This window comes from Melanerpes formicivorus, unplaced genomic scaffold (assembly GCF_026170545.1).
Source record: "Melanerpes formicivorus ecotype bairdi unplaced genomic scaffold, bMelFor1.0.p_v2 SCAF_15, whole genome shotgun sequence".
In the NCBI taxonomy this organism is placed as follows: Eukaryota; Metazoa; Chordata; class Aves; order Piciformes; family Picidae; genus Melanerpes; species Melanerpes formicivorus.
The window spans coordinates 17,973,841-17,987,478 of NW_027142367.1; the positions used below are offsets into that span (position 1 = coordinate 17,973,841).

At 39.2% G+C, this 13,638-nt stretch overlaps 1 protein-coding gene across 4 annotated transcripts in view; it reads right to left on the reverse strand.

Annotated features, from left to right (window-relative positions):
- Positions 1 to 4,667: 4,667 nt before the first annotated feature.
- Positions 4,668 to 13,638, reverse strand: part of VWC2 (von Willebrand factor C domain containing 2) — a 60,130-nt gene continuing 51,159 nt past the window's right edge. For 2 of the 4 annotated variants that reach the window (XM_068147722.1, XM_068147723.1), the window contains exon 4: positions 4,668 to 8,568. In XM_068147722.1, coding sequence (XP_068003823.1) covers positions 8,417 to 8,568 — 152 coding nt within the window. In that variant the 3' untranslated portion in view covers positions 4,668 to 8,416. The remainder of the gene's footprint in view (positions 8,569 to 13,638) is intronic. The other 2 variants (XM_068147724.1, XR_010988472.1) reach the window with 2 other exon arrangements.

Below are 13,638 nucleotides of genomic sequence, written 5' to 3' on the forward strand. Positions count from 1 at the left end.
TCATTAAGAGGATTACAGTGGACAGCTCATGGTGTATACCCAGTACTGAAAGGTGCAATGTAGCCTCAATTGCAAAAGCATCCTAAAAACTTCCTTTCACAATGAATTATAGTCTCACTGCTCATTAGTTAGTAACTTCTTCCCAAAGAATTTAAAATTCCACTTGGGTCAGTCATCTGTCCCACCTTTAAAGAATCCATGTTGAACATAGTATTTTTGTTCCTACCTGAAGAAAACAAAGAGTAACATAAAATAACCAAGGTACTTTTTGTGATATTAATTTCTTTACCCTACTAAGACTGTTGAGAATTACCAAATGGTTGGTTCAATGCATTCTTTTTTGTTGTCATTCAATAACAGCCTCATTTAAGTTGGTATTCAGCAACAGAATGTTGTTTAAAAACCTATTGGTTTTGTATTTGTGGATCAGACCATTATAGAGTTTATACTCTGTTTACCCTTAGCTCTTTTTCCTGTCTAGGTCATATATAAAAGTGAGCTAGATATGAAGGCCATTTTTACTTCCGTTGTATCTGGAAAATGGGATTTGAAGCTGTGTGTTTTGTCAAACACAAAAAGAGAACTACAGGTTTAAATCTGCATGTCTTTAGGAACTGTACTCTGAGAAAAAGGAATGAATACTATGCCACATCAAAGAATTTTTTGTCAGTATGATGAATTATCCTACAGTACTACATTATAAACAGCCCACTAATATATTGTTTATGTGACAGAGCCTGAAGCTCCAAATATATTATATTTTGATGAGCAGGACATAAGAAATGGAAGCAGTACATTCAAAAGTAACTAGCAAGACTGAATGATTATTTTTCTGGTTTCAATGAACTAAAGTAGCTTTAATATAACACATATGCAACTAAGGCATTTGGAAAAAAAAGGAAAACAAGCATTATTAAGATTCTACAGAGTGACACTGTTTATTGCTCAAGCAGTAATATAAACAGCAAAACTAGCAGAATATATAAAGTTATCAAATATTACTTGAAAATAGCTGGGAAACAGCATGTGAAAAAATGTTTTGCAGTTAAGAAATTAAACTCTTTAATTCCTAGACTGACTAAAGGCACCCTATTCCTTATTTTTGTGTGGCAATTAGAGATTTAACAAACCACTGTGTCGTTACATTAGGCTGAGGCACTGCTCATCCACACATTAACTCCACAATTTCCCCTTAACTACAGCACTAAATAGTTAGCATGAGTTTGAACTATTATCAGGTAAAGAGAGAGCATAGTATGCAGTATTGTCTTTGTGAACATACAGACTTTGTTAAAAAAACCACCATACTAAGTAATAGCAGCACATGGAAATTCCTACAGTGTGGTTTGCAAATTAATTTGGGAATTGCTCTCTGAAATGCAGCCTTTTCAAGGCAACAGCAATATAAATTAAGCAGCATTATGGCATTTTAATATATTTAAATTCCTGTTGCACGTCAGAAAGAGAAAGCTCCGTTTGGTAAAACATTTCATCAATTCAAGGCATTTACAGAATTGTACCTATGCTTCGTAGGAGAATACAAAAACTGATGTAGTGTTCACTGAGGTATTATAAACACTAGCACAGACTTTCTTCTCCATCCACAGATTCTATCAGAATTTAGAAAATTACATGTTTTGGTCCTCCTGATAGGTGAAATCCACCTTAATTCACAGAGTTTGCATGCCCTGTAAGGCTTACTGAAAAAAGTAAAGTAAGTGGTTAAGAAGGTTTGTCTTTAATTCTGCCTGCTAGGAACACAAGCACAAATATTTGTGAATATTTTCTCATATTCACTGATTGCAGTAAAAAACAGATGCTTTATTATAGGTTCACTCTGTGGAAGAAATCCTGATCTCAGTTAACATTATGGATTTGGGCTTCTAAATTACTCTCAGTTTATGCTGGTTTATCCAAGAACAGAATTCTCATTTGTCAATGCATACATGCTGTACATATATACAAATACACTTCTCTCATTGCTAAACTATTTTAGGTTTGCTTTCTTGTGTGGTTGGAGCAAGAAGAAACACATTGACTTGCATAAAAAACCATGGAAATGTTTCTCTTGTTTATCTCTTCCCCCAAATAATTACACATTGAACTTGTTTGCATTTCCTGATGTTACATCTGCTGTGTGTTTGCTGTTTTTCCACATTGTGTGTGAATAGGTAAACAATAATTGATAATTGACATAACATTTTTGAGTTTTCCTGTAATTGCTTTAAAAGTGTATACAATGAATAAGGCACATATTACATATCATAGTATAGTATCATAGTATCAGTCAGGGTTGGAAGGGACCACAAGGACCATTTAGTTCCAACCCCCCCTGCCATGGGCAGGGACACCCCACACTAGATCAGGCTGGCCAGAACCTCGTCCAGCCTGGCCTTAAACACCTCCAGGGATGGGGCCTCAACCACCTTCCTGGACAACCCATTCCAGGGTTTCACCACTCTCACAGTGAAGAACCTCCTCCTCACATCCAGAGTACTGAGTATGAGTAACGTGGGATGGCGTGGCTGTCTTCTCAAAACTCTAAAAGTTACAAATTTTCTGAAGTAGTACTTACTTTTATCAAAAATTGATGAAGCTTTTGAATTCTTGGATAGCCAGAAATACTTTCATACCTAAATACCCTTCCCTTGGTTTGTATTTTTGTTTTTAATGCAGCAGGAATACAAAGCAGAAGGTGTATTTTTGCAGACAGAAAACACAGGCTGTGAAGAAAATTCATTGCCTGATAAGGAAAATAAATGGAGTGTTGAGTTGCATTAGATTCTTAAATAATACATGCCCTTCAAGGCCTCCTGTGTATTATAGAACCTTGATAGTTTAGATATTAAAGTTACCATCAAAAGTAAAGTTACCATCAAAGTAAAGTTACTATCAAATACTTCACCTGTTCTCTTCATTATCTTTATCAGTGGTCTGGACAAAGGGATTGAATACATCCTCAGTAAGTTTGCAGATGACACCAAGATGGGAGGGAACATGGATCTGCTTGAGAGTAGGAAGGCTCAACAAGGAGATGCAACAAGGATAAGTACTGAATCCTGCATCTGGATCACAATGACACCATGCAATGCTACAGGCATAGGGCAGAGTGGTTGGAAAGCTACCAGGCAGAGAAAGGTCTGGGGGTGTTGGTGTTGACTGATAGATGGCTGCACATGAGCCAGCAGTGTGACCAGGTGGGTAAAGCAGCCAACAGCATCTTGGCCTGTATCAGGCATAGTATGACCAACAGGGAAGTGATTGTCCCCCTGTACTCAGTACTGTTAAGGCCATACCTTGAGTACTGTGTTCCGTTTCGGGGCTCTCACTACAAGAAAGCCATTGAGGTGCTGAGGCAGGTCTAGAGAATGGCAATAAAGCTGGTGAAGGGCCTGAAAAGCAGGTCTTAGGAAGAGAAGCTGAGGAGACTGGAGTTATTGGTCTGCAGGCTGAGGGGAGACCTTATGACTCTACACAGAAGTTGGAGCAAGACGGTTTCTTCTCCCAGTAACAAGCAACAGGACGAGAGGAAATGGCCTCAAGTTGCATCAGGGGCAGTGTAGATTGGCTATCAGAAGAAACTTCTTAACTGAAGTAGGCTCCCAAGGGACATGGTTGAATAACCAGCCCTGGAGGAGCTTAAAAACACATAGATGTGCTGCTAAGGGACACAGTTTGGCACCAGACTTGATAGAGTTAGATAATGTTTGGATTTGTTGATCTTTGGCCTTTTCCAACCAAAACAATTGTATGATTTGATGATTCAATGATAGTATAGTTATACCACATGAGAATGAAAGAGATTATTTTCCAAGGGAGGGAATCTTCCATCACAGCTTTTCTTTATTGTTGAATTCTACTAAGTCTTTAATTCAATGTAATTTAAAAGTGGCTTTAAATTTCAAACTGCTGGACATAACCTTTACTATCATCAATACACTGCTGAATATAATTTCAGCTGTAACAGGCTGCTCTCATCTCATTCCTGAAGGACAGAGACTCCACAACATCTCTGGTCATCATCCTCCAGTATCAATCACCTTTACTGCATTATTTTTTTCCCCCATCTCCAACCAGAATTTCCTGTATTTCAATTTGTGCCTAAATACATTTCTCATTTACTTTTGTATGATACTCTTTCAAAATCTCCCTATGAAATACCCACATGATATTGAGCCATTCCTCTCTCTCATACCTTTCATTTTTTCCCCTCTAAAACTCAAGTTAAGTATTTCAATGAGTATCAGCACTTCCATTTTTTGTGCTTTGAGTAGCATAAAGAATCCTACTGCATACTAACTGTACAATTTGATAATTACCTGAAGCCATCATCTCTTCAGGCACCTACTTAAACAGATTTGAAGCCAAATTACTGCACAGTGCACTCCTACAAAAACGGATGAGGCCAAACCAAGAATTAATTTGTCTTCATTTCAACTCAGAAATAAGCAGAAGCAAATGAATTAGAAGCAGAAATCTCATATTTATACCAATGCAGCTGCATATGATCATCCAAGAAGAATATTAATTATCCAAACGACAAACCTTTAAATACAAAATTATTCATGAGCCATCACTGAGTCCAGAAATAAGACACAACCCACCTGCAAAGCTGAAGATCTCATCTGCAGGATGCGTAATACTGTTTACACTGAAGCAAAACCCAGCTGAGTACCTAGGCTTCAGTATGAAAGCCAATATTCTCTGGAGTTTGGTTCACTGGAAACGATGCAGACGCATTTTATCTTATTTTTAACAGTAAATATGAACAGGTATATTACTTGACCAAATCATAACAATTAGGTAACTACATGTGGCTACCCCAGTGTTTTTGTTTTTCACTTAAATCACTTTAAAGGTGAATGGTTTCTTACTGCATTTCATAATGGCTAATGTTTAAGGAAAGGAAAGCTACTCTTTTAAGCCTCTGTCTGTGTAAAGCTACATCATACAGCAGGCTTCAAATCACCAGTTGGGCACGTGGCTTTCACAGTCTTTTGGTACGATTGCCTCTGTTGCCTCAGCTGCTGACAGCATCACCACCCACTACAACACTTTGGCTATTGCTGAACAGTGAGTGCATATGCTCAGGGTCTTCCATCCCCAACAAAAAGACCAGGGATGCACAACAACTTGGGTCACTGTGCCTGGTCACCCTCCCAAACTGACCAAAAAAAAGTTCCATGGTATATAATGTCCTGCTCTAGAGTAAACTGAAGAGAAGCAAGGGTTGTTTCTGTGATCAGTTAACATTGCCTATCTTTTGCTTGGGAACTGGTTGTCCACTGGTCTGCCCACGGGAGGTGGCAACTGATTGCCATTGCATCAGTTCTTTTGGTTTTGCTTCAATTTCTCTGCTTATTAAATTATAATCACCTTGACCCCTGAGTTTTCTTGCTTTCACTCTTCTTTTCCCCTGCCCCACTAAGTGGGGGAGTAATTGAGCAGATGCATGGTGCTCAGCTACTTTCCAGGGTCAGCCCATGACACACTGTGTGCCAACTATGGTTCAACAATTGGGCAAGGCCAGTGAGACCTGCCCAAGAAGAGCCATGCAGCCTATTTCTCCATCTCAAGGGTAAACAAATTGCTCTCTTGTGGTTAATAATACTACAAGTCAAAGCTGGATGTGGCTACATCTCAGTATAAAAGAGTTCATTTTGACTTCTCTCTATCTATATATATACATATTTTCTCAGAAGATAATTATGTCTCCAAATGTAGTAATTTTAAGAAATGACACAGAGCTGAGTGTAAAGATGAGTTTTCCAAAGAAATTCCATGTAAGTAGGAAGGGACCAATTTATTACTACAGTAAAAATGACATTAATCTGTTGGTGCCAGCACTGAAAGACAAGAAAACATTTTTGAGAAAGTGTGCAATAGAAAGTACTTATAAAAGCTACACTGGAAACACACACTAAAATATCCTCAACTTGGCACTCACTACTTCAGTTGAGACAGAACTTCCCAAAAGAGCAGAAATTCAAGCTTTGGGAAACGGTGTAAGGCTTAACAAGAACCTCCAGTGAAGGAAAAGCAAAGGGTGACTAGTCTAAAGTGAGATTTCCAAATACTCAAACATTACAGCCAGACATTGAAAGACACAAATTCTGAGTCTCGTAGTTTTGCTGAAAACATGTATCTCTTAATGAGACACTAAGCAGCTGAACTGGAAAGGCAATCCCACACTATGTTGCAAGTCCACTTTTTTTTCCTTTTAATTGCACTACCCAGCAGCTTCTTATGTTAATACTTCCACTTGTCTCAAGGAGACATACATAGAAGACCACGGGCACTCATAGCACTCTCTCAGAGCTGTGCAGATAATTAATTTCAATAAGCAGAAGCCTACACAGCCGTGAGGCATGGGTCCTGCTGATTTAGGAACTAGCTTTCTGTCACATGAATACTGAATCTTGGGAAATGCATAGGGATAGTTAAAAAATAATACCATTTTTAGCCAAACAATACCTCCTTTACTCCCAAATAAGCACCATCCTTATGTGTTAATAATAGATGAATAAGGTACTATTTTTACATTCCAGTGTTCAATTAAGTCCTTATGTTTGTATCTGGAAGTGTACTTATGGTCTAGGTACACAACCAGACATGAAACACTTCTCCCTCTCTCTCAAGACAAAGAAATACCTACACTCTATGTCAATCTTCACTGCCATCAGACAGCCCAGGTGTTTCCTGTATCTCTGCTAGGAATTCCAGCAACTGTAAATCAGTATTTCTATTAAAATGTTTACAAGTGTGCACATTCACTTCAGGGAAAGTTATTCAGTTGATATTTCTATGATTGATAATTATTTGAATTCAATAATCTGTGTTTCTCCCCTTTTTGTGACTAGACTAATACTATGCATGGCACTGCCACAAGACTGACCCTGCAAGAGAGAGTTCCTCGATTTCCTGCGATTCCTCTTCTGTACCATCACAGGGGAAAACAATGCCCAGTGATAGACAGACACATGCTTAAAACAGAGATGTCAGGTGATAACTGGGATCCACTGAAGTCACTGTTAAAAGTCCCATAGTATTCAGAAGTACCAGAAAATCCTATAGATGCAAACCCGGTAACCAGGTTACAACACCAGAGTAAGTGGCAAAGGGTAGGTAGGAATTTAAGCAATTGCCTTCTGATTTCAGATTTTGATACATTGTCTTCCCTCTAGCAAAAGCTTAAAGGTAAGCCTATGTTTAAAATGTTTTCTTGAGTCATTGCTTTAACAGGTATTCAGACCAGGAATAAAGTAGTAGTTGAAGATATCCAAGCAAAATGAATCTAAGCAAAGGCTGTCAGCAGCTGAACCAGGGAGATGTGATTTACCTCACAGGTAGTCAAAGCCAGATTCTGTGCTAGAAATCCTTTGATTCAAAGACACAATGTCACAAACCCTGCAGAGAGCGCCAGAAAGAACCAAAATCTCTAACCAGCAAGAACATGGCCTAGGGAATGGCACAGCTACAAACCAGCTCTCCTACCCCTGGATTAACAACATAGAACTAAATCAGTGAAGCCTTGTTTGGCTACTCTAGGTTTTTCTTCCAAGCAGCATGCCTCTACATCTGTTAGGCATTACATTAACAATACCATACATCTGTTTTGATGTCCTTACCATCATTTCCACCAGATAGGTGATACCATATTGTTTTCATCACAGAGAACAGGTCTTGATGAAATGTGTTATGTCTGAAACTGAGTATCAGAAATGGATTTTGTCTGATTTTTATAACAATAGCTATGAGAGACCAGTTTTGTATTACCCACTGTCCCAATTTATGTTGGCCGTCAACCACTACATAAGCACCAACCAAGAGAAGGAGCAGACCCACTTCTACACTACAGAAATATTAATGAGTGCATGTTCTTTGAAAGCATATTCTACACCTTTATTTTCAGAAGTAAGAATATAAAAGTTTTTTTTTTCCATATGCTGGCTCTTTTCTGGCCCAATAAAGTGGAAGTAAACAAACAAAAAAAGGCTAAGAAAACCCTCATGAATAAACTAGAACAGAAACGTAATATTTTAGCCATGATGCATGTATACAACAGGACAGGCAATGATACAGTACTTTAATTTGTATTGTCTATATAAAACATTTATTTTTAAGCTCTATAATAGTATTATAGAAATACATAGAATATTTTATAGAGTGTATTTTAGTGTACTCACTGTGAAAATAACACATTTATTAAGACAGGTATTCTTATGTCTAAATGTTTTAAATATATGCACTTCTTTGCCTTGCAGTTTAATGTTACTTAAAAAAAGAAAATATCGGTGTTTTATCCTTTGCTCCTCACCCGAATCTTCTCATTCAGATTTCCCTGGGTCAGCTAGGATGCTCACTGCTGGGAGATAGTTTATAAAAACCACGAAGAGTACTTAGATTTCTGGATTTCCTATATTTGTTTGCACTCATGTCTAGTGCACATAGCTTGCCGTTCAATTCTCCAAGTGCCTTCTTCGTAAGTACAGTGACATATAGTGCATTCATCAGTTTTCACCTCCCGGCCTGCTGGAATGACAGTGGTTTCTGCAAAGCAGTTTGGGCCTAAAAAGAGGAAAAAGTTTATTATGTGATACTCGTAGCACACTGTAATCCAGCATAGTTCAGCTTTAGTGTCCAGCACAGAAAACCTAACACAAAGTAACACTATGCACATTAAACAAACATGAGCATCACACACAAGGCATAGTCAGCCAAGAGAGCAAGGACCGTGCCCTCCAACGTGGCTGAATGTTTTCAGTACGGACTGTCTTGCTCTCTGCAAGGGAAGGCGCAATAAAGCCTTTCTGTGAAACATGCAACTGTGACAGAGACTTGGGCACAAACTGACAATGCAGATTAACACATATTTAAGCTAAAGTCAGCTATTGATAATGCAGTAGTGCTACTGCAGGTTACTAGAGAGCTGATCATAAATGTTAGTACTTTTTTTCCCCCTGTTGGAAATAAGCATTTTATTTTATGGAGTAATTAAAGGATTGGATTAAGTGGGGTTTTTTTTCATTAAATAAGAAAACAGTCCTTTTCCAATAGAATGGAGTAGCTCCAGCCTCTTCTGAATGAAGACCTTTTTTAAATGTATAAAATGAAATATTTCTTTTTATGTCAGTCAGCAAGTCTATAAGCACATACTTTCATTGTACACCAAAAGAAATCTCCATTTCCAAGGATGAGGCAAGAGAACAATCCACCATCACAAAGCTAACAAGACAAATCTGGTTCTTTAAAAGGCTGTGAGTGTTGTCTTATTTATATTTCTTTTAAAATATAAGGTCTGCTTCTCTGCTGCAAATCCACATATATTTGTAAAGCAGAACTAAACCCCACCAATCATCTCCTATCTATATACTGTTGTGTCTTCAGGGGAACTTGGCCCTTCCATTCTCTAAACACACATAACAGCTGTTCAGGCAGGGCCTGGCCACTCAACAGTGCTTTGGTATCACTATCCATCAGGGTAGGTTGTACAGTAGGGGCCACCATATATTGACCTGATACAGCTGAAATCTCTTGAAAAGATGAGTGTGCCAAATGCTTCTCCACTGCCAACCTTTTTGCCACCCCCTCCCCTCCCACCCCCCCCAAAAAAAATAAAAATCACAGATGAGGCTCAGTATTTCACTGCCAAACAACCACTCTAAGACCTAAGCCAAACAGTATGGCTTCTTCTTCTAAAGAAATGCATTTATGTTTTTAAGTGCTTCCTCTGAAAACCAAAAGTAGGGGCATGCTGCGCGTTTTAAAGCACAAATCAAATGGTTCACAAAACAATTTTAAAAGTCATCTCTTTGGATCAGGTTGTGTCTGTGTAATGACAGAGCAGCCTGAGAATTAGATGCCAAACTGACAATAATGAAGGACTTTCCTCAATGAAGAGCTACCTCTACAAAAGACTTGTAAGACTTGCAGAAGTTTCCTTCACCAAACTGTACTCATTAATCTTCAGAATACTTAAGCCAGAACTTTGGTTCAGCACTGACTGTTATCAAGTGTCACTAATATGTGGCTTCTTGCCCATTCAAGGCTTTGGATGCAGAATGGATAGCAAAATACAGGATATCTTACGTAATATTACCTGCTTTACTAACCTAATGTTACTGTGAAACTTTTGTGTTTGCAGCCCCCTCAGTCTGTCCATGCAAAGTATCACTGGGCTGGACAACACAGGAAGGAGGACTTCAGGGTGGAAGACATGTTCCAGGGTCCCACTGCACACTGGCAGGTGCGGCACCTAGCTTTCAACTGAGATAAAGCAGCATTATTAACTAGGCTTTGGTGGAACTTTGAAAGGTTTGAAATCTCATCTACATAATTCTGTTTCAATTAAATACACTATTTCTTGCACCTAATAAACTTCTATCCCAAGATGGATTCATGCACACATTAGGTAAAGATACCTGAATGTTTTGCATGTTGGCCTGCGATAGCCCCGCGATTTATAAAGCTATATGACAAAGATTTAATATAGTAAAAACTGAACTGGCTTTCCATGGAGAATTTGTAAGAAACCTGCAAAACCACTTGAAATTTAAATACTGTGTAAAAGGCACAAAAAAACCCAAAAGTGATGTCAATCCACTGTTCAGGATTTATTTCATTCTGGTAAAGTAAATGTTACAGGCTATACTTGGCTATAAAAAACAACCAGGGAGTGAAATAAAAACGATGCCACACAGGTAAAATAATTCACTAGGACTCAGAATATAACTGCTTCCATCCACAATTAGCAGCACCTTAATACCATGTGTGACCAAGTCCTTCTTACATCAGTTATTAAGACTATTTGCTGTGTCTTTACATTTAGATTGCTTAATATAGGTGAATATTGGTAAATCTAGAGAAGAGCAATAATCATCTACTTGAGAGAGAGAGCCTACAAAAGAAAGGGCAGCAACAAATATTTTTTTTAATCATGCAACTTTTCTACAGAAAATTGGCTATTTTCTGTTTCTGCATTTGCACTCATCAGTACTGCAACTGCAAATCCTACAGAGTACTTCGACTGGCAATAGTCAACTGACATCCTTGCCTCATCTTTTTCTTTGTAGTATTGCATGCCCACAATATTGTGGTTAATGTCACAGAAAAGGTCATAGATGAAAAGGCTGAACTGACTGTATTACTGCAACCCCATGCACTTAAATGTCAATATAGTACAGTGTCCAAACATGGGAAATTAATTCCACAGCTCTCCTTTTATCATTTCTCCAAACCTTCAGACCTCTTCTAGGGGAAAAAAACCCTAAGCTTCACCCTAAACCTCATTCAACTTTGCAGCTGTATGAGCTGGTCCTGCTACTGGTGTCCTGTGGCTCCTTTCCCACCAACAGGTGATGCTCATCTCTTTCCTTCTCCCCTGATGAGCAGACACAGAAACCAGACTTACATGGCTGGACTGGCCAGAGGCTGATGGAATATGAGGGGTGGCAGGTATGGGATGCTTGGTGCAGGGCTGCCTCAGCTGCACCTGCACATCTAGCAGCCCTTCCTCAGCTCTTGACAGTTGGATAGACAGTGCTGATGAAGCAGTTAGTATCCTGATTGTTTGTTTGCCTAAAAGGACAGTGGGGAACTGAGGAATTGAAGATCCTAAGCACAGCAAGGCAAGAAGGAAGGACAGGCACAGAAAGGCTGTTAGCCTCCAGAGTGCCATTTTCCTCACTTTCCCTTCACAGAGAGGCAGAAGTCAGTGTCTCCTCCACATTCAGAGTGGATAAGCTGCCCCAAAGACATGACATTTACTGCAACTACTACTTGACTTAAAATTGGGCAGTTTATATTGATTTAACAAGATTTTCAGCATGTGGCAAGTATTTCCAAGTAAAAAGGGGCTGTTCAAACTCCAAGGCAGTGGTGGGCTTTCTGACCAGACATTGCTGTTGAAGGACAAATTAATTTCTTCTCCTTGGTCTACAAAGCAGGCTGTATGCTTTCCAAGCTCCTTCCTGCTTGGTAACACCACTATTTAGCCTGATGTTAGTACCCAATAGTTGTATAGTGAAGCAGTGGCTTGTTCAATGTATAGTATAAACCTTCTGGGCCCCATCCCTGACTGCATACACATACAGAGCTCTAACAAATTCAGCAGAGCTGCGCAGGTTCGTGATAGATGAAGATACTGCCACAGAACTCTTAAACCCAGCAGAACACTTGGTATGACATATTGTATCAATTCTAAGTGCAGCCTGAAATCTACCATGACATCATTTGTTTTCCTCAAGTATATACCAGTGCTGTCAGACTCCTCTTGAGCCACCCCATGCTGGCATCAGCAGAGACTTCTTTCCTAGGGCTGAGGCACAGTTACTGGCATCTTAGTGATGTCTTGAAGCAGTAAATTCAGTGCAAATCCTCCACTCTCATACTGAGCACCAGACTGCCATGCAGCTCTTCGCTTCCCTTCATCTGAAACAGTAGATCTTAGCTTCCAAAAGCAACATTTACAGTGGGATGTTAGCAACCAGGAATATTTCATAGTTAATTCACTGAGGGTTTATAAGTGGATCCTCACATCTTAAATGTTTTAAAATAGCATTGGGGTAAGTGTTGCTATCATGATGTTTTTCCAAAGTTCTTGTGCTGATCCTGTGGAAAGTTTCCAATGACTTAAGTTATGCTTCAGTGTTTTCAAATACAACCACCTAATTAAAATGCAAATTTTGTTATCTTGGAAGAAAACAGCCAGTACCAATTATCAGCAGAGAATGCCCAAGCCACTCACCTACAGAAGCGATACCACCTGTAACCCTGAAAATCTTCAAGAGGTTTTCTGAACCTTCTCCTCCTCTTCCTCCTCTCGCAACACCACAGCTATACACCACAGTCTTATCTACTTCCCTGTCAGCCTGCCCCTGCTTTTGCACGGGCATGTGCTCCCATCAGTCCAAAAATATAAGATAGATTCATTTGGCAAGCTGTGTTTTAAAGAACTGCTTTCATCATGTGTTAAATCAAATTATGGACAAAGAAATATGCTCAACTGCAAATTAATGTGCCTGCCTGGAGAATAAGTCATAGCAAATTTTTGCCAATTAAAACTACAGTGACCACCTCTGTAATGCACCACTTTGATGTAAAACTGCTTTGGGCTCAGGTTTACACTGAACTCCCTAATTGCTGCCCTTTAAATAGCTCCTTGCAGCAGTCAAATGGGTCACTTCCAAGCTACCTGACATCAGTCCTATTTAACCAAACATTTTTGAGCATTCATCATTGTGATATTGGAGCACCTTGTAAATGACATAACCTCAGCATTTAGCTTAGCAACCCCTCTCCCCCACACCTTTTATTTTAAATCCAAATCCCATGGAGCTATTTCTAATGGTTACAATATAAGAGACTGATACTACTGTTTGTCCTGGAAGTCTTGAGAATAATGACATTATACAAATTGCTGTGCTGCCTGAGATCATGGGGAAATACATGAAGACAGAGCAAGTACATGTATCCAGCTTAGAGCACTTTCTGAACCAGAAACTTTCCAAGTGTCTCCTGTATCATGCTTCCCTACCCTCTCATCACCTCACCTGCAGGCTTATGAGGCCAGTTCTGGACCCCACTCACCCCTGTTTACCTCCCTAGACCTAGGTGCTACCTTCTTTTTGAAACATGAGG